The sequence below is a fragment of the Corythoichthys intestinalis genome, chromosome 2 (assembly GCF_030265065.1).
Source record: "Corythoichthys intestinalis isolate RoL2023-P3 chromosome 2, ASM3026506v1, whole genome shotgun sequence".
Classification (NCBI taxonomy): domain Eukaryota; kingdom Metazoa; phylum Chordata; class Actinopteri; order Syngnathiformes; family Syngnathidae; genus Corythoichthys; species Corythoichthys intestinalis.
The window spans coordinates 75,369,075-75,387,676 of NC_080396.1; the positions used below are offsets into that span (position 1 = coordinate 75,369,075).

General features: G+C 39.0%; 1 protein-coding gene across 5 annotated transcripts in view; it reads right to left on the bottom strand.

Annotated features, from left to right (window-relative positions):
• Positions 1-18,602, bottom strand: part of gnb1a (guanine nucleotide binding protein (G protein), beta polypeptide 1a) — a 73,986-nt gene that overhangs the window by 21,708 nt on the left and 33,676 nt on the right. For all 5 annotated transcript variants that reach the window (XM_057857345.1, XM_057857328.1, XM_057857319.1 and 2 more), the window contains 2 exons: positions 17,049-17,155; positions 7,364-7,427 (listed from right to left, as the gene is read on the bottom strand). In XM_057857345.1, the coding sequence (XP_057713328.1) occupies positions 7,364-7,427; positions 17,049-17,155 (171 nt within the window). The remainder of the gene's footprint in view (positions 1-7,363; positions 7,428-17,048; positions 17,156-18,602) is intronic.

Consider the following 18,602-nt stretch of genomic DNA (forward strand, 5'->3'; position numbering starts at 1 on the left):
TGTAAAGTCTGTCATTTCCCGTCTAGTTCTCTATACATGTTCTAACGCCGCCGTCTGACATTTTGCATCTAGTTCAATATATGTGATATCTACCGTAGCATTAGGTGGCCGTATGTTTGTAGCAACTAGCAACTGGGTGTTGTTTGTAGCGGCTGTTGGCCGCAGTCAGGTATTATTGTTTTTTTTATCTAGCGGTACGAGTTGAACATTATATTTACTCTCGGTCCGTTCCCCATTGCGTCCCGAAGACTGCGCTGACAGTGTTTTAGTTCCGCTTTACCTGGTGTAAAGAAATAATCGGAATTTGGATGTTTGTGAATCGAAAAGTTTTCCACAGCCGAATCGCGAATAATCTAAGAATTGGAAATTTCGCACGCCTCTAGTCAAAAGTGTGTCTTAAGGCTGAGTTGTGCTTCTGCGGCAGACCCGATTTACGACCCTTCGCTGGAGCCTGACGTGCATTTCCTCAATTTTCGGACTTCGCGTCGCATCAAGACGTGACGCTAGTGGACTGTGATTGGTCCGCTCAAAATGTTGTTTCCGGTTCAGTGCGAAATCACTGCCATTTTCAAACATTGTTGTGCTCCACAAAAAAAAAATGGACCAAGCCGACGTGAGTATCATAAAAGAGGTCCGCAAGTACGACAACCTCTACAATGTCTCGTCAAGACATTATAAAGATTGCCAAATGGCAAACAGTTCATGAAGACCCACATTCAAGCGTTCCATCTTGCGTTATTTTTTTTCTCCGTTGGCATTGTGTAACCGGAAGTAAACGAGAGGAAGTCGACAAGAGTCCCCCAAAACCGTACAAACGCAACGCCACACCCCTCTAGTGGATTGGCGGTGAATTACAGAGCAACGCGTTCCTTTGCCGCGGAACTATCAAAAGCCCATTGACGCCGTAGTCGCTTCGCCGTCACTGCAATGCAGGAGCATAACTCAGGCTTAAGTGTTAACTAGGCTGCGTGGAGCACGTGCTCTTTTATTTATTTATTTATTTTTTATTAAAATATGTTTAATATGTTTGCTGCTGTTGAAGTGTGAAATACAGTGTTAAATAAATGATCAAGTCTGTGCAGAGACATGGATCCCTTTTATATCCAGCAATCTTCATCATTCACAGATGAACCCCCTTAGCCTGGATTAAACGTTATTATATGAATACAATGTGCTCATGGTTATTCAACCAGAGCGATACAAGTCATCAGCTAAAAAATGTTCTAGTTTTAATAATGCAATATCCAGGTAGTAGGTAACAAAATACTCGACTTTACAACGCAGGAGTCTCGTCTGCCATTTTGTCTCCAGTCAAGAGCTGAAACGATCACTCAAATAATTCCAGTAATCATTTTAAAAATTGATTGAGGCATTATCTCCGCCTCGAGTAATCGTTTAATTTTGCTAGCTTTAAGCATGAGGTTTTGCTTGGACTACTTTTAATGCAGCACAAAGCGCTGACGTCACGTGCGTATCGAAAGACAACAGATTTCAACCACACATTAATATAGAGGACACGACGAAGAAGCCGACGAAAGCGTAGGCTCCCAGAAAAAGCAGCAAATGTCAAAAGTGTGGGAGCATTTCAAACTGGAGATCAAGGCAAACACTGTTTCACCCCCGGCTGGACCCCGCGACAGATAACCGCCCCCAAAACCCGGGCCGGGCACCACCGCGCGATCCGCCCGCCTAGCCCCCGGTCCACCGAAGGCACCACGGAGGAGCGATACTCGGAACAAAGGAAAAATTTAAGGGATCCACTGATAGAAAGACTTGTACTTCTTAAAAGATAAACATTATTACAAGTTAAAGTAATTTGATTTTGAAACCCCTCTTGATGTTTTCGTTTATATACAATTTGTAAAATTTGTTTAACTAGTAAGTCGCCATTGTTGTTGACGTCGCAGGGCAGTGACGTCAAATGGTTATGCTGCCAGGCTTCCAGAACATGACTCTACTGACATATACATCTCATCTGTTCAATCTGTTCAATTTGAACCTAAGACGAACATTAATGAGCATGACAGCACTGTCAATATTTCACAAAACAAGCAGCAAAAGCAAAATGAACAGGAAAGACGGGGTGAGACAAGTCAAGAGTATGACAAAACCTGCATTCTGCCAAAATGTGCTACAACCGGCAAAACGTCCAACAAGAGGCGAATTTGACACCCAAAGTACTACCGTGCGCTTTCACCTTGTTTTGTTTAGATGTATACAGAAAAAAACATAGTAAAGATGCCTTAACAAAATACTTAAAAGTAGTAATATCAAATAAGGGTGGTTTAAATACGCTACGTGACTAATGTGTTCAACAATCTGCTTTAAAGCTTCCACAAGAACAAAACGTTTTTTGAGGCAATGAAAAGATAATAAAAGACTCGATAAAAACACAAATCGTAAGCACTCGCCGCTTTTAGCCGATGAGCGCATGTGTTGGATGTCTCGCCGTGTAGAATGAATTGCAGTAACGCGGTAGTATTAGTCGAGCGACAGTTACAATGAATCTGCGTCATCACCCCGAGCGTCCATTGTGCACTTAAAACATGGGAGCCTCCATAGGTCAAAACATGTACTAAATATTATAGATTTTTAAATAAATGGGTATATTCTATTTGTTTCTATTAGTAAATTAGAGTAGTAAAAGAGAACAATTGTGGCTTATCACAGCCTACAAGTTTTTAAGTCCGAGGTTCCCTTTAAGTTAATGTAAAGCTAATAAAAAAAGATTAACGTTACTGTACCTTGTACGTAAAATTAGCCCTGCAATGGGCTAGGTTTCAATTAATTATTACTACTGCTGATGTGTGGCTAACGTGTCTTTCGTAAAGGCTTTATTTAATCTGTAAAAACACAGCGCTGTGGAGTGATGAGCATGTAAAATAAAAACACAATAAAACTAACTGTCAATTTTAGCTCAGTAGTTATTGATGGATAAAACACCAAGTAGCACTGGTGCCTACTGTGCTTCAATAAGGCAGGTATCATACATTTATTTTGACACTGCAAAAACTCAAAATCCAATCAGGGCTTACAATTTAGACTTAAAACAACTAGAACTTAAAAATAGCTTGACACAAATGGAAATTCATTTGAAACACATGGGGAAAAACACCTAACTTTTAAGTGATATGTGTTATCAAGCGTAATTAGATTTTTAGGTATGAAATTAGAAAAAAAAAGTTTTGGGGAGTGAGAGCAGTGAATTTCTTTTTTTCTAGTCACATCTGAGATGCAATTGTTGGCAGTTTTCAACAATGTACATCTAAAATAAAGACACTGTCTAAAAATGGTTCACTACTAGGCAGAAGTGGGTAGTAACGCGTTACACGTACTCAGTTACATTTATTTGAGTAATTTTTTGAGAAAAAATGTACTTCTAAGAGTAGTTTTACTAAACTATACTTTTTACTTTTACTTGAGTAGAATTGTGAAGAAAAAAAAGACTAGTCTTACTCCGCTACTTTTGGCTACACGAGCGTCGTTACATTTTTCCTCTATTCTACAACCCCTATCAAAAAGTATGGTATCACCAGTCTCGGACGAGCACTCACTCAGACATTTTATTATGTAGAAGAGACTGATAAAAAGCTTTAAAAAATAATGAAATAGTACAAAAGTGCAACTCCTTGGCATTCAGAAACACTAAAAGAAATGAATAAAAAAAACATTATGGTGGTCAGTACATGTTACTTTTAGAGAGCAAGTGCAGGGAAATAAATATAGAATTACTCCATTCTGAGGAAAAATATATGGAATCATGAGAAACAAAGAAATAACAATCAAAACGCATCTGGAGTATTTAGTTGCACCACCTTTGGCTTTTTTGACAGCTTTCAGTCTCTGAGGCATGGACTTGATGAGTGACAAACATTATTCTTCATCAATTTGGTACCAACTCTGATTGCAGTTGCCAGATCATTGTTGCTGGTCGGAGCCTTGCTGTGGACCATTTTTTTCAATTTCCACCACAGGTTTTCAATCGAGTCGAGATCTGGGCCATTTGCAGGCGATGACATTGACTGGATAAGTCTTTCTCCAAAGAATGCTTTAACAGTTTTAGCTCTGTTGCATGATGCATTGTCATCTTGGAAAATGATTTCATTATCCCCATGCATATTTTCAATTGAAGGGATAAGAAAGCAGTCTAAAATTTCAATGTAAACTTGTGCATTTATTGAACATTTAACCTCAGCCATCTCCCCAGTGCCTTTGCCTGACATACAGCCCCATATTATCAAGGACTGAGGGAATTTTGGTGTTTTCTTCAGGCAGTCATCTTTGTAAATCTCACTGGAACGGCATCAAACCAAAGTTCCATCATCATTACCCTGTCCAATGCAGATTCTTGACTCATCACTGAAAATAACCTTCATCCAGTCATTCACAGTCCATGATTGCCTCTCCTTAGGCCATTGCAGTCTTGTTCTTTTCTGTTTAAGTGTCATTGATGGTTTCCTTTTAGCTTTCCTGAATGAAAATCCCATTTCCTTTAGGCGATTTTGCATAGTTCTGTCACATACCTCGACTCCAGCTTCCCCCATTTCTTCTTCATTTATCTTGTTGTACATCTGTTTTCAAGATATGTGGCCTCTTTTGTCATGCCGTTTGGATGTCTTCCTCGGTCTACCAGTATGCTTAACTTTAACAACCTTGCCATGCTGTTTGTACTTGGTCCAGATTTTTGATATAGCTGACTGTGCACAGCCCACATCTTTGGCAACTATACGTGTAGCGTTACCTTCTTCAAGAAGTTTGATAATCCTCTCCTTGGTCTCAAGAGACATCTCTCTTGTTGGAGCCATGATTCTTGTGAATCCACTTGGTCCAGCAGCCCTCCAAGGTGTGATAACTACACTGTTTTTTCCTGCTGACTAACGAGCAGGGGTCCAATTAAGGAAAGGAAATTTACTGGGAGTGTCTGTATTTTCTACTCAAAATGGAGTGATTCCATATTTATTTCTTCAGAATGGAGTGATTCTATTTTTCCCTGCACTTCCACTATAAAAATAACATTTACTGACCACAATGTTTTTTATCCACTTCTTTTGGTGTTTCTGAATGCCAAGGAGTTGCACTTTGAACTAATTCATTATTTTTTTCAAGCTTTTTATCCGAGTTTGTTCCACATAATAAAATGTCTGAGTGAGTCCTCGTCCGACACTGTGATCCCATACTTTTTGCTAGGGGTTGTACATATTAGATTTATTTTTTTTCCCCAGCAATGCCAAGAGTAGCTCTACCAATTTCACCAATGACACATCGCAACAATAATCAGATGACTCCATTATACCAATCAAACGCAAGTTTGCCGGTCTATGATCATGCCAGCCTGTTCAATCACGAGGCATCTTTAAAGCACCGTAAAAAACGAAGTATTTGACATAGAGCGCTACCTTCAACATGACTCGAAAGCGCGAATTTTAAACTCTCTCCCAGTTTTCAGGTGGCACTGATTGACCACAGAAAACCGGAGATATGATCCTTTTAATTGCCTGATAGTAATTATGAAGGAACTACAGTATTCAAACTAGGATATATTTTTTCCACTTGAGGGCACTCATGCTCTTTGGACGAATAATGCTTCATATCTGTCATGTTTTTCTCTCGCCAGAATTCAACGATTTTTGGGGGGTATTTCTTTGGCTTGATATGGATATGTAATGGGTTATTGTACAGTATCATTGTAACAGCAGTTCATATACAGTGGGGGAACAAGTATTTGATACACTGTCAATGGGTTTTCCCATTGGCAGTGTATCAAATACTTGTTCTCCCCACTGTAGATAACTTTGTGCTGAAAAAAAATACCATCATTTAAAAAAAAAAATAAAAAATTTAAGCAGTTACTCACAATGTTACTCATGACTTGAGTATGCTTTTCACCAAATACTTTTTTTTAATTTGTACTTGAGTACATTTTTTTTGGAAGACTACTTTTACTTGAGTAATATCATTTTGAAGTAACGCTATTCTTACTTGAGTACATTTTTTGGCTACTCTACCAACCTCTGATATTAGGTGGAATGTCTTGTTTTCTCATGTATATTTATGAATTGCTCTTTACCTCAACCAAAAATATGTTTAATCCAATCAACCGATGGAATTTTCAGTAGAATACTTCATTACTAAAATATCTGATAACTGCAGCCCTACTCCAGTCGTTTTTTTCATTGCATAAACAATACCTTATTGTACCTCACAGTATCTTATTTTTTTACTTTATTAATATGACGTTCTGTCCTCACTAAACGTGTAATTGTTCAGCTTTACAGAAAGCAAACAAGGCAATAGTGCTTTTTGAAGCTTTTTACTTCCTCCACTTGTGACAATTTGCAATGCTGCTAAACACACATGTGCACTTATGTTCAAAACGACACACATTTTAACAATAAAACACTTGACACAAAACCAAATGGTGTTCAAATGTCCATCTAGTCTGAACAATATGTAAATCTAGTAGAACAAATTAGCCTAATTTGCTGAACAAAACTCAACTAGCTTCAATGATACGAATGCTAACCTATTTACAATTCTCATAGCAAATCGCTCACACATAACGCCACAAACTGCATCTCTAAACTTAATTACAAATGCATACACAAACATATATTAGCTGAAACAACTTGCAGCCTTATGTGGGCCAAACCAGAGCGCAGCGATCCTTTATCCATTTTAGATGTTTGAGTGCTCCTGAATTGAAGCATTACTGAACGACAGTCCAGCCAGACCCAACGCTGCCACCGGAGGGCAGTGTATCCTCCACCATTAAACAAAATACAATACTTTTGGACGTTTTGAATAGTTCTGTTTTATTTTTAAAGGGTTAATTCAGACTTGTGCGGAAATTCGGGTAACGTCGCCAGCGTATAAACGGAACTCGTTTGTAACCCAGGGACTACTTGTAGAAATTTTATGACTTTTTTTCCCCCTCCAAATATTCCCTTAATCTCCGAATTTTAAGCCAAAGGTATTTTTGTGTTGATAAAAACCTTACGCTGAGTCTTAGCCGGGAAAAACAAACAACTTTCAGTTCACGTAATGTAAAAATAAGCCAAAAAAATTGTAATAAAAGACTTTAATCCCGTAATATTACCATAGTAATTCTTTAATCTTACAAAATATAACTGAATTCTCCTAATATTCCTTTTTTCTTGTAATATCAAAATGTACGACTTAATTAAAAATTCATTAATTTAAAAAAAAAAAAATCCAGCTGATGGACGATGTCAAAAGTACATTAAGAAAGGAAACATGATGTAAATGCATGCTTGCATATGTTGAGCAGATCATTTCTAATGTCTAAAAAAAAAAAAAAAAAAATATTGAACTTAATCTGAATACCGGATGCATGCAAACATACCTTGTTTGTGGTGTAGCTGTCCCAAATAATGAGTTTTCCATCCTGGGAGGCGCTAACCAAAAGCCTAAGATCAATTGAAAAGAGCAAAAAAACAAAAAATTGGTCAAAATTTGAAGGACTATTTTTCCATTCTCCATAGACTTCATTACCAATTGACATGACACTTTGTCATTCTCTAAGTCATGCCTTACCCTAGGGGACCGAGTCGCCAAGCTTCATTTAGTAATAGTCAGTCGAAAACGGCACACACTCTTTCCAAGCCAGATTTAAGCTTGAATTTTTGGAAGAACTACGAAAGCCGTACCGCATACAAACAGGAAGGATTGTCTCAGGAGTGACTTGTTCGAGGATTCAAGGTACATATTTTATTTTGCGTACCATGCATGCATTTTGAAACGTTGTGAAAAAAAAAAAAAATCAATGGGAGAATGGGAACCGCTACGGCATTGGCATGATTCTTCGGCATATATACTTAAAATGGACGCGTAACTGCCAGCTTTTTTCCCTCTTTTAACAAAGAATCAAGACAGTTTTACGTCCATATCTATAAAGAATTCAGTGATTTAAGCATTCATTCACAAGAATTTTGAACGGAAAAAGCCATTGTAGCAGCCCCCTCATCATAACAAAGAGCTAACAGACTAGCATAATTCTTCGACAGATTTAAGTAAATTCAAACTGCCCGTTTTTTTTGTTTTTTGCTTTTAACCAAGAATCGAGACGGTTTTACGTCTATACCTATAAATAATTCAGGGAATTAAGCATTTATTCACTAGAATTCCATCGTAAAACACTCTTTGCTGTGGAGATGTGGTAAGGCAGCCCACAGTGAACTTACAGACGAGCTGCACATTCGCCATAGTTACATAACATAGCAACTACCTGCACAGATTCTTTTAACCAAGAATCGAGACTGTCTTATGTCCATATCTAGAAATAATTCAGGTATTTAAGCATTTATTCACAAGAATTTCAACGTAAAAAGCCCTTTGTTGTAGTAAGGCGGCGCCACAGTGAACTTAAAGACGAGCCGCACATTCGCCATATTTACGTGACATAAATAATACCTGCACGGTTTCGTTTGCTTTGAACCAAGAATCAAGACAGTTTTACATCCTAATCTATAAATAATTCAGGGACGAGTATAATGACTAATCTATTTATATATTATAATTGATTCTGCATCCTTTCCTCAAATATTAAAGTGCATGTGACACGTAAAAGCATGTTTATTTCATAAGACACGCGGTATTTTATGCTCCTGAATGATATGTACCGCTTGGATGTGTGTGGAAGCGATCGCTATATTTATTTAGTTTTTTGAATCCCGGGCCATGAAAATGAGTGACTTCCGGCTTCGGTCTTGCATTGAGGAGGAGGGCGCTGTGACGTGTAAGGGTGAAGGCGTCCTCTTCACTAAACAACCGTACTGTTGTGTATGAGAACTAAGGATTCAGCTGATTTTGCGGATTAATACGTTTATTTTTCGCATCACGCCAGCCAAACGGCTGCAGAAAAATCTTGCTTTATGAGGGAGAGGCGTGTGCGTCTTTTTGGAGTTTCAAAAGGTTCCCATTCACCGTGGATATTGGCCAAAACAAGCCCTACTACTGTGGGACCATTGGACTTACGAGGAAGTGAGTAAACATCTTGTTTTGTATTATGTCAAATACGAATACAGCGATTACAAAGTAAACACTTCAAAATTTCTTTAAATGAAGGACTACTTACGTTTGATCATTGATAGGGATATAAAAAGCTCTCCTCAAGCACATTAGCTGCACAACAACTGCAGCCGCCCTCCTCTGGGGAACGAACTATAAATTGTTCTCCGCCGGGCGGTTTGCCGATCCACGAAGATAATCGACAACCCAGTCGTCATGTCAAATAATCCGGGCTAGTTATGTGTGATTTTCCGCTTCGAAGACTTTGAAACATCACTCGGTTCGGGTTAGCATGTCGGCTAGCTGTCACGCCTCTTGGTTTGTTTACATTCTCCGAAGCCGGGGAAGGGAAACGACATGTCCGATTTAGGTGTCATAAAATATCGTTTGGGAGGTGCGACAGTAAAGGTGAAGTCGACAGTTTTGACCATTATGGAGTAATTTTGCCATGTCGTCCTGAATAAGTGCATTTTTATTATTTCATATTCCATTTAGCACAAGACTGTTATTTGTCATGACCATGCCATTTATTTAGCAATTGGGGAAAATACTTGAATAAAAAGAATATCCTGTAAAAATATTGAAGAGACAGAAACAATGACTATTTTGCAGCTCTCTTCGTCGCGTTTTCCTCGTTGTGAATAATTAGCCCTTGACGGGCTGACTGGTCCTTCTCAAGCTATTTATTTAGCTATTGGGGAAAAATACATGGATAAAAAGAATATCCTGTAAAAATCTTGGAGTAGAGAGACTGAAACTATGACATTTTACAGCTCTCTTCCTCGTGTTTTCCTCGTTCTGAATAATTCCCCCTCAATGGGCTGAATAGTAAAACCGATGAGCCCAGTCTCCCGCTGACGTCACCCACCTGTTGGGGACGCTCGAGCCCTATAATGGTAGGCATGGCTAACAGGCAGATTAAAAGACTAATTTCTCATGATCTGCGCTTAGCTAAATTGTTGTGTATAGTCGAATCGTCTCAAAATATGATTCTAATTCACAAAATAATGCTATTTAAGACTTTTTTTTCTCCTGTCTTATGCTCTTTAAGTTACTCATGTGAAAATTGAGTGATTAATTAGCTATTGAAAACATGCAGTAAATAAAAGAAAAATAAGTTGGTATTTTGAGCAAAAACGTATATCATATCTTAAATATTGCTATTGATCCTGAAAACATAGGTGATTATCTCTGCATTTGGTGATTTTTGTGCATCTAGCGTAAAATCTGAGAATTTTATAGCCACTTTAAGTTTTGTTATACTTCCATAAAAAAATAATTCATCGGGATTTTATTTGGGAACGACTTACAATTTTTTGATGCCGCTGCTCATGGAGACTCATACAGTGGGGTAAATAAGTATTTAGTCAACCACTAATTTTGCAAGTTCTACCACTTGAAAATATTAGAGAGGCCTGTAATTGTCAACATGGGTAAACCTCAACCATGAAAGACAGAATGTGGAAAAAAAAAACAGAAAATCATTGTTTGATTTTTAAAGAATTTATTTGCAAATCATGGTGGACAATTAGTGGTTGACTAAAATACCTATTAGCCCCACTGTATATGGCTAAGGTAGGTGCTCGTTTTGGTTATAGGTCGGTAGCAGCTTTGGTTTTGAAAATATTTGAATTTGAAGTTTTTGAAAATAGGCCCCCTACGGATCACCCCCGTTTCCCGTGTCATGTCAATAGGTTATGAAGTCTATGCATTCTCATTCACATCTATAAACCAAACTTAATAGGTTTTGCTGTAGAAGTGAATCCAAGCAGTAATTAGAGCGGCAATGCCAATGCACAAAGGAGCAGGGAGAGCAGGGAGCAAAGAACAGCAAGGCATACTGGGAACCTGCAAATCTTAACTACCACAGCACACATATCAGCACACTTCAGCACGAAAAGGCTCAACAATAAGAACTAAATGGGAGGGACGGGGGTTGCGTGACATCATCGCTAGAAATTAAAAGCATAATACAGTGGTACCTCTACATATGCACTTAATTCGTTCCAGGACCTTGTTTGTAAGTCGAAATGGTTTTATGTCGAGCAGGATTTTCCCACAAGACTACATTACAATTTCATTAATTTGTTCCACAGCCCAAAAACCTACACTAAAATCATAATAATATTATAATATTAATATAATAATACATAGACTTTACTACCTATTGACGTGACACTTCGTCGTTCTTTGCGTCACGCCTTATCAGAGGGGGCCGAGCTTCATTTAGTTTAGTCAGGCGAAGACGGCACACGCTCATGTCTAAGGTGGATTCAAGCTTGGAATTTTGAAGAACTACGAAAGCTGTACCGCATACAAACAGGAAGGATCGTCTCAGGAGTGATTTGTTCGAGGATTCAAGGTAAATATTGTATTTTTCCTACCATGCATGCATTTTGAAACGTGAAAAAAAAATATCAATGGGAACCGCTACGGCATTGGCGTCATTCTTCGACATACTAGTATATATGTAAAATACATGCGTAACTGCCTGTTTTTTTGCTCTTTTAACAAAGAATCGCGGCAGTTTTAGGTCCATATCTATAAAGAACTGAGTGATTGAAGCATTTATTCGCAGGAATTTTCTTCTTTGTTTACACATGGAGGCAGCTAATTTTTCTAACTGACAAGCCTGATAGTTGGCAATATTTACGTGAAGTAAATGCTACCTACACGGTTTTTTTTGCTTTTAACCAAGGTTCGAGACTGTTTTACGTCCATATCTATAAAAATTTCAGGGATTTAAGCATTTATTCACAAGAATTTTTGCCAGAAAAGCTATGTTTACGTCATGCGGTCGGTAGCCTCATTCGCTAACATAGTAGCATTGTACTTCGACATATATATGTAAAGTAAACGCTAACTGCATGGTTTCTTTGCTTTTTACCAAGAATCGAGACTGTTTTACGTCCATATTTATGAAGAATTCGGGGATTTAAGCATGTATTCACAAGAACATAAGCGATTATCTCTGCATTTGGTGATTTTTGTGCATCTAGTGTAAAATCTGAGACTTATACAGCCTTTTTAAGTTGTGTTATACTTAAATAATACTTAAATAAATAAAAAACAATCGGGATTTTATAAGGGAACGCCTTGGAATTTTTTGATGCCGCTGCTCATGAAGACTCATATATGGCTAAGGTAGGTGCCAGTTTTGGTTTTAGGTCGGTAGCAGCTTTGGTTTTGAAACTATTTGAATTTGAAGTTTTGAAAATAGGCCCCCTATGAATCGGTCCTGTTTTCTGTGCCACGTTAATAGGTTATTAAGTGTATGAATAATATCTTATATTCGTATTTAATGCTGTTTTGAAAGTGCAATCTGAACACCTTTGTTTTACATCGGCAGGATGATCATCGACGTGGAGAGCGCTTTTACGTGACAAAAATAAGGTAAGCCGTCATTAGACGTCCCAGTAGAGGCAAACTATCAACGTTTTCGTGTGATGTAAAAAAATTTTCAAACTGCTGTGTTTCACTGTGCACTCTAATCATCATGTAAATCATATGTAATCACTAGAGCAGGCGAGTGCTAGCTGTCACTAGCGAAATGGACACATGTACAGTATCACAGAAGTGAGTACACCCCTCACATTTCTGCAGATATTTAAGTATATCTTTTCATGGGACAACACTGACAAAATGACACTTTGACACACTTAAAAGTAGTCTGTGTGCAGCTTATATAATAGAGTTAAATTATTTTCCCCTTAAAATAACTCAAAACATAGCCATTAATATCTTAACCCCTGGCAACAAAAGTGAGTACACCCCTTAGAAACTACATCCCTAAATGTCCAAATTGAGTACTGCTTGTCATTTTCCCTCCAAAATGTCGTGTGACTCATTAGTGTTACTAGGTCCAGGTGTGCATAGGGAGCAGGTGTGTTCAAATTTGTAGTGCAGCTCTCACACGCTCTCATACTGGTCACTGAAAGTTCCAACATGGCACCACATGGCAAAGAACTCTCTGAGGATCTTAACAGAGGTATTGTTGCGCTACATGAAAATGGCCAAGGCTACAAAAAGATTGCCAACACCCTGAAACTGAACTGCAGCACAGTGGCCAAGAGCATCCAGTGTTTTAAAAGAGCAGGGTCCACTCAGAACAGGCCTCGGGTTGGTCGTCCAAAGAAGATGAGCGCACGTGCTGAGCGTCACATCCAAATGCTTTTTTTGAAAGATCGTCCCAGGAGTGCTGTCAGCATTGAGGAGTGCAGAGATTGGAGAGATGGTGAGTCGGTCTGTTAGTGCTCAGACCATACACCGCACTCTACATCAAATTGGTGTGCACGGCTGTCACCCCAGGAGGAAGTCTTTTCTGAAGAGGGTACACAAGAAAGCACGCAAACAGTTTGCTGAAGACATGTCAACAAAGCACATGGACTACTGGAACCATGTCCATGAAGATTAATTTGTTTGGTTCCGATGGTCTCAAGCATGTGTGGCGAGACCCGGTGAGGAGTACAAAGATATGTGTGTCATGCCTACAATCAAGCATGGTGGTGGGAATGTCATGGTCTGGGGCTGCATGAGTGCTGCAGGTGTTGGAGAGTTACATTCCATTGGGGGAAACATGAACTCCAACAGGTACTGTGAAATACTGCAGCAGAGCATGATCCCCTCCCTCCAGAAACTGGGTCGCAGGGCAGTGTTCCAGCATGACAATGACCCCAAACACACCTCCAAGATGACCACTGCTTTACTGAAGAGGCTGAGGGTAAATGTGATGGACTGGTCAAGCATGTCTCCAGACTTGAACCCAATAGAACATCTTTGGGGGGTCCTCAAGCAGAAGATGGAGGTGCGCAAAGTCTCAAATATCCGGCAGCTCCGGGACGTCGTCATGGAGGAGTGAAAGAGCATTGCAGTGGCAACCTGTGAAGCTCTGGTCAACTCCATGCCCAGGAGAGTAAAGGCAGTTCTGGATAATAGTGGTGGCCACACAAAATATTGAGAGTTGACATGTTGTATGTTAATATTGACAACTTTCACTAAAGGGTTTTACTCACTTTTGTTGCCAGGGGTTTAAATAATAATGGCTATATTTTGAGGGGAAAATAAATGAACTCTATTATATAAGCTGCACACAGACTACTTTTCATTGTGGCAAAGTGTCAATTTGTCAGTGGTTTCCCATGGAAAGATATACTTAAATATGTGCAGAAATGCAAGGGGTGCACTCACTTTTGTGATACACTGTATGCTACTCCTCTCCTTCAGTCTTTAGTGTTCATTTAGCTTTTGCTGCTCGTTTTGTGAAATATCGACAGGCTTGTCTTTCTCATTAATATTTTGCTCGGGTTCAAATTGGAAGGGCAGAACCAACGACATGTTTATGTAGTTAAAGAGTGAAATTGTCAAAGTCCGGCAGTGTGTCCATGTGACATCACCGCCCTGCGACGTCAACAACAATGGCGACCTACTCGTTAATATTTTGGTTTAAAATTTAGAAATTTTATTAAAACGAAAACACTAAGAGGGGTTTTATTATCAAATTATTTAACTCGTACTAACATTAATCTTTTAAGAATTACATGTCTTTCTATCCGTGGATCCCTTTAAAGACACTGGACCCTGATGACATTGATAAGCCGCTTGTTTTGTTTTTTTTTCCAGCGAAAATGTGCCGAATATTGCCAACAATCGTCCCTCTTTGTCAATGTTACAGCAGTAAACCAGCATGCACTGTTAGCATGCTCAGTGCAAAATAACCCCACACCAAAGGAAAGGAGCTGATACTGCCTGCAGCAAAAAAAACCAAACAAACAAAAAAACTGTCCCTCTGTCCATTGACACTGTTGTTTAAATGGAATTTATTACTCTTGATTTGAGTGTATTTTTACAGTTTGGACGCAATTTTTTTTTTTATTCAGGCAAATTGATACGCCTTTAACTCTTTCCTGTTACAGTCAAAACAATGTTAATAAAGTTATACTTTATTCCAAGTTTATTTATATTACTTTTTTTCCTTTAATATAAAAAAGGACAATGTTATGCAGGGGTGTGCTTATAATAATTTTAGAGTCAAATGGTACTATTTACAGTGGTGGCAAAGAGTTGGGGGGGCGCAAAACATTTACGTCTTCGTGGGGGTGGAGGTGCGTAACAGAAAATAGTTGAGAAGCACTGCATTCCTAACTAAGGCTAGGTTTATACCGCAAGTCTTAATGCACAATTCCGATTTTTTGTCAGATCTGTTTTTTTGGCTTCCCTGCTCAGACAGCCTTTGTCCATTGAGCCTGTTCAAGTAACAAGCATGCGCACTAATTCGCAGTCCGAGATGCGCTGAGCAAACTGACTACACATGACGCACACACACATACGGACAGTTTGCCCGACTCCCCGCCGTGTAAGCAATCTTGAAATATTGCTCATTTGGAGCAGAGAGAAACTGTGCATTCTCGGGCTTATTTTCAACAGATTTCATTTTTTTTATGACTTGTCAAGGCCGCCCCTTCCCCAAAAGCCACGTTCAAGCTAGCCGCTAACACTAATGCACAGCTGTACCGCTACCGTAGCGCCATGTCTCTCTCGCTCTTTACTGACGTAATTGCTGCATGAACATGAATTCCGATTTGGGGGACTTGACAGTTCAGACCACAGCCACATTCAGATCAGATTTGACCAAATAATAAAGTGACACAGATCGGATTTGAAATGGACACTTTTATGAGACTTTTCCCGTTCACACCGTCAAGTTAATGCCTCACTTGAATCGGAAAAACACGAAAAAGTCGGATTTGTGCATTTAGACCTGCGGTATGAACCTAGCGCAATTGATAGATAGCTGCAACCCTAAAAATAATTGTAATAAACATCTCAGAAAAGATAGCAGCACAAATGAGAATCTCTCTACAGCGCAAACGTAGCGGAAACAATTGATATACATTTATATAAAAATTTGCTTTTGGTGGATGGCCAACACCTTCTTTTTCAAATAAAGAATACTTCCGGCTGCCATTTGGAGTATTTTCCCTAGCCACACGCAGTGGTATGAAAAAGTATCAGAACCATTCGGAATTTCTCACATTTCTGCATAAAATCCCTATCAAATGCGATCTGATCTTTGTCAAAATCACACAGATCGAAAAACAGTCTGCGTTAACTAAAACTACGCAAACATTTATAGGTTTTCATATTTTAATAAGTATAGCATGCAAACAATGACAGATGTGGAAAAAAATAAGTCAGTGAACTAGAGCTGTCCCGACTAGTCGACATAGTCGTCATCGATCAATACTCCTTGATCGCAGACTTTCAGACAGATCTTTTGACCAAGCCATGATGCATATCAGATAATGCTTCTCATCAAGACAATTCTTAACAGGTGTGTGTTTTATAGTTGGTAGGGCAGCTTTAACAAACCACTCACCAGTGATTGGGCACACACCTGACTTAAATTGTTTGATAAAAACCTTGATAAAAATGTTTCAATTACTCTTGAAGTCTCTTTAGGTAGAGGGTTCACTTATTTTTCCCCCCTTCTGTCATTGTTTGCATGCTATCCTCACTAAAATATGAAAACCTATAAATGTTTGGGTGGTTTTAGTCAAAGCAGACACTGTTTTTACATCCGTGTGATTGTGACAAAGATCAGATCACATTTGATGGTGATTTTATGCAGAAATGTGAGAAATTCCCAAAGGTTCCGATACTTTTTCATAGCACTGTACCAAACAATAGACACACCACAGAACTTGACTCTAGAAGGGTGCGATTAATGCAAGCGTTCAACAAAAACATGGCGGATTATACCATCTAAATACAGTTGACTTGACTTGTTAGAACGCTGTGTTTATGTTAATCTAATAGATAGCTTTGGGCAGATGTTAAAAATAGAGGAGCTTGTGGATGCAAACTCAAGCTATTGTGTAATTCTGGGACTTGACGAGGGGGCCTTGAGGAAAAACACCCAGCACAAAGACACTCAAGCAAGCTTTTATATCCATTTCCTGCATTTAAGCACAGAGGTGGGTCGATAGCATGAAATATTTACTTATTGGAGCTGAATACAGTACCTCGAGTCAGTGCCCCAGTGCATGGCATAGATTTTAGCCAGATGCCCCCTCAGTGTTCGCCGAGTGCGCATCTGAATTCGCCCAACGGGGTCGATGTTCGCTGTAATCTGGACAGGATTAAGAGGACAAACGCTTTTCAATAGGCCACAAATCAACATAAAGCTGCGTTCAGGCCGGCCACGTTTTTTTTTTCCTCGTTGCGCCCTGGGTTCCCATATAATAAGTCAACGTACCACACTATAAGGCGTAGGGGTGCGAAAATATATCAAAATGGTGATACAGTATATTGTGATACTCTGTATCCGAAAAGGTTATTGATATGCTACTGCCAAGAATCGACATATCATTTTGAAAAAGGTGTTTAAAAAAATAACAGGAGCGAAGAAGTTGCTCCCAAAATCTTCCACTAAAATAGTGTCTCTTAATTCAATGGCCGCCACTGACGGCGCTGGACATCCAACCTATTTAGACTGGGACAATTCATTTGAAACCAGAGCATTCACAGTTTTTCCTATTTTCAGTGCATTTACAGGTCACTTTCTGTTCATTTTAAGGCATTACAGGTCACTTCCTGTAAAGGATGAGTCAATGCCTTTTCATTCTAAGGTCAATTCCTGTTCTGTAACCCGAAATCAACAGGAGCTGACCCATAAATTCCCCCCAAATCATTAGGAATTGACCCAGAATTGTCCAAAAATCAACAAAAAGTGCCCTAGAATTGCCTCAAAATCAACAAGACATGACCCAGAAATACCCCCAAATCCTACAGAAAGTGACCCAAAAATGCTCCAAAATAAACAGAAAGTGACCAAGAATGCCCTAAAATCCAACAGTAAGTGACCCTTCAAAAATAAACAGGAAGTGACCCAAAAATGCCCCAAAACAAACAAGAAGTGATCCAGAAATAACCCAAAATCAATTAAATGTGACCCTTTAAAAATCAACATGGAAATGCCCCAAAATAAACAAAGTAACCCAAGAATGCCTCAAAAATAAACAAGGTGACCCACAAATGCCCCAAAATCCAACTGTAAGTGACCCTTTAAAAATCAACAGGAAATGACCCAAAAATCCCCCATAATGAACAGAAAGTGACCTAAGGATATGAATGCCCTAAAAATCAAGGGAAGGTCATCCAGAAATGCCCCAGCAATCAACACAAAGTGACCCAGAAATGCCCCAAAAATCAACAGGAAGTCACCCTTTAAAAATCAACAGCAAGTGACCCAGAAACACCCCAAAATAAACAGAAAGTGACCCAAGGATACTCCAAAAATCAAAATAACCCAGAAATTCCAAAAACTCCAACAGAAAGTGACCTCTAAATGCCCCAAAATCAACAGAAAGTGACCCATAAAAATTCCAAAATCAACAGGTAAAGATTAAAAATCAACTTAAGGTTGTGTTTCTGTTTGTTGCTTGTATCGTAGAATGATTTTCTGAACCATGTATCTAAAATCTTTGTATCCCATATCATGAGATCATCGTTATCGTGACCCTTGTATCGCAAATCGAATCGGGAGGTACCCAGAGGTTCCCGCCCCTAGTGTGACT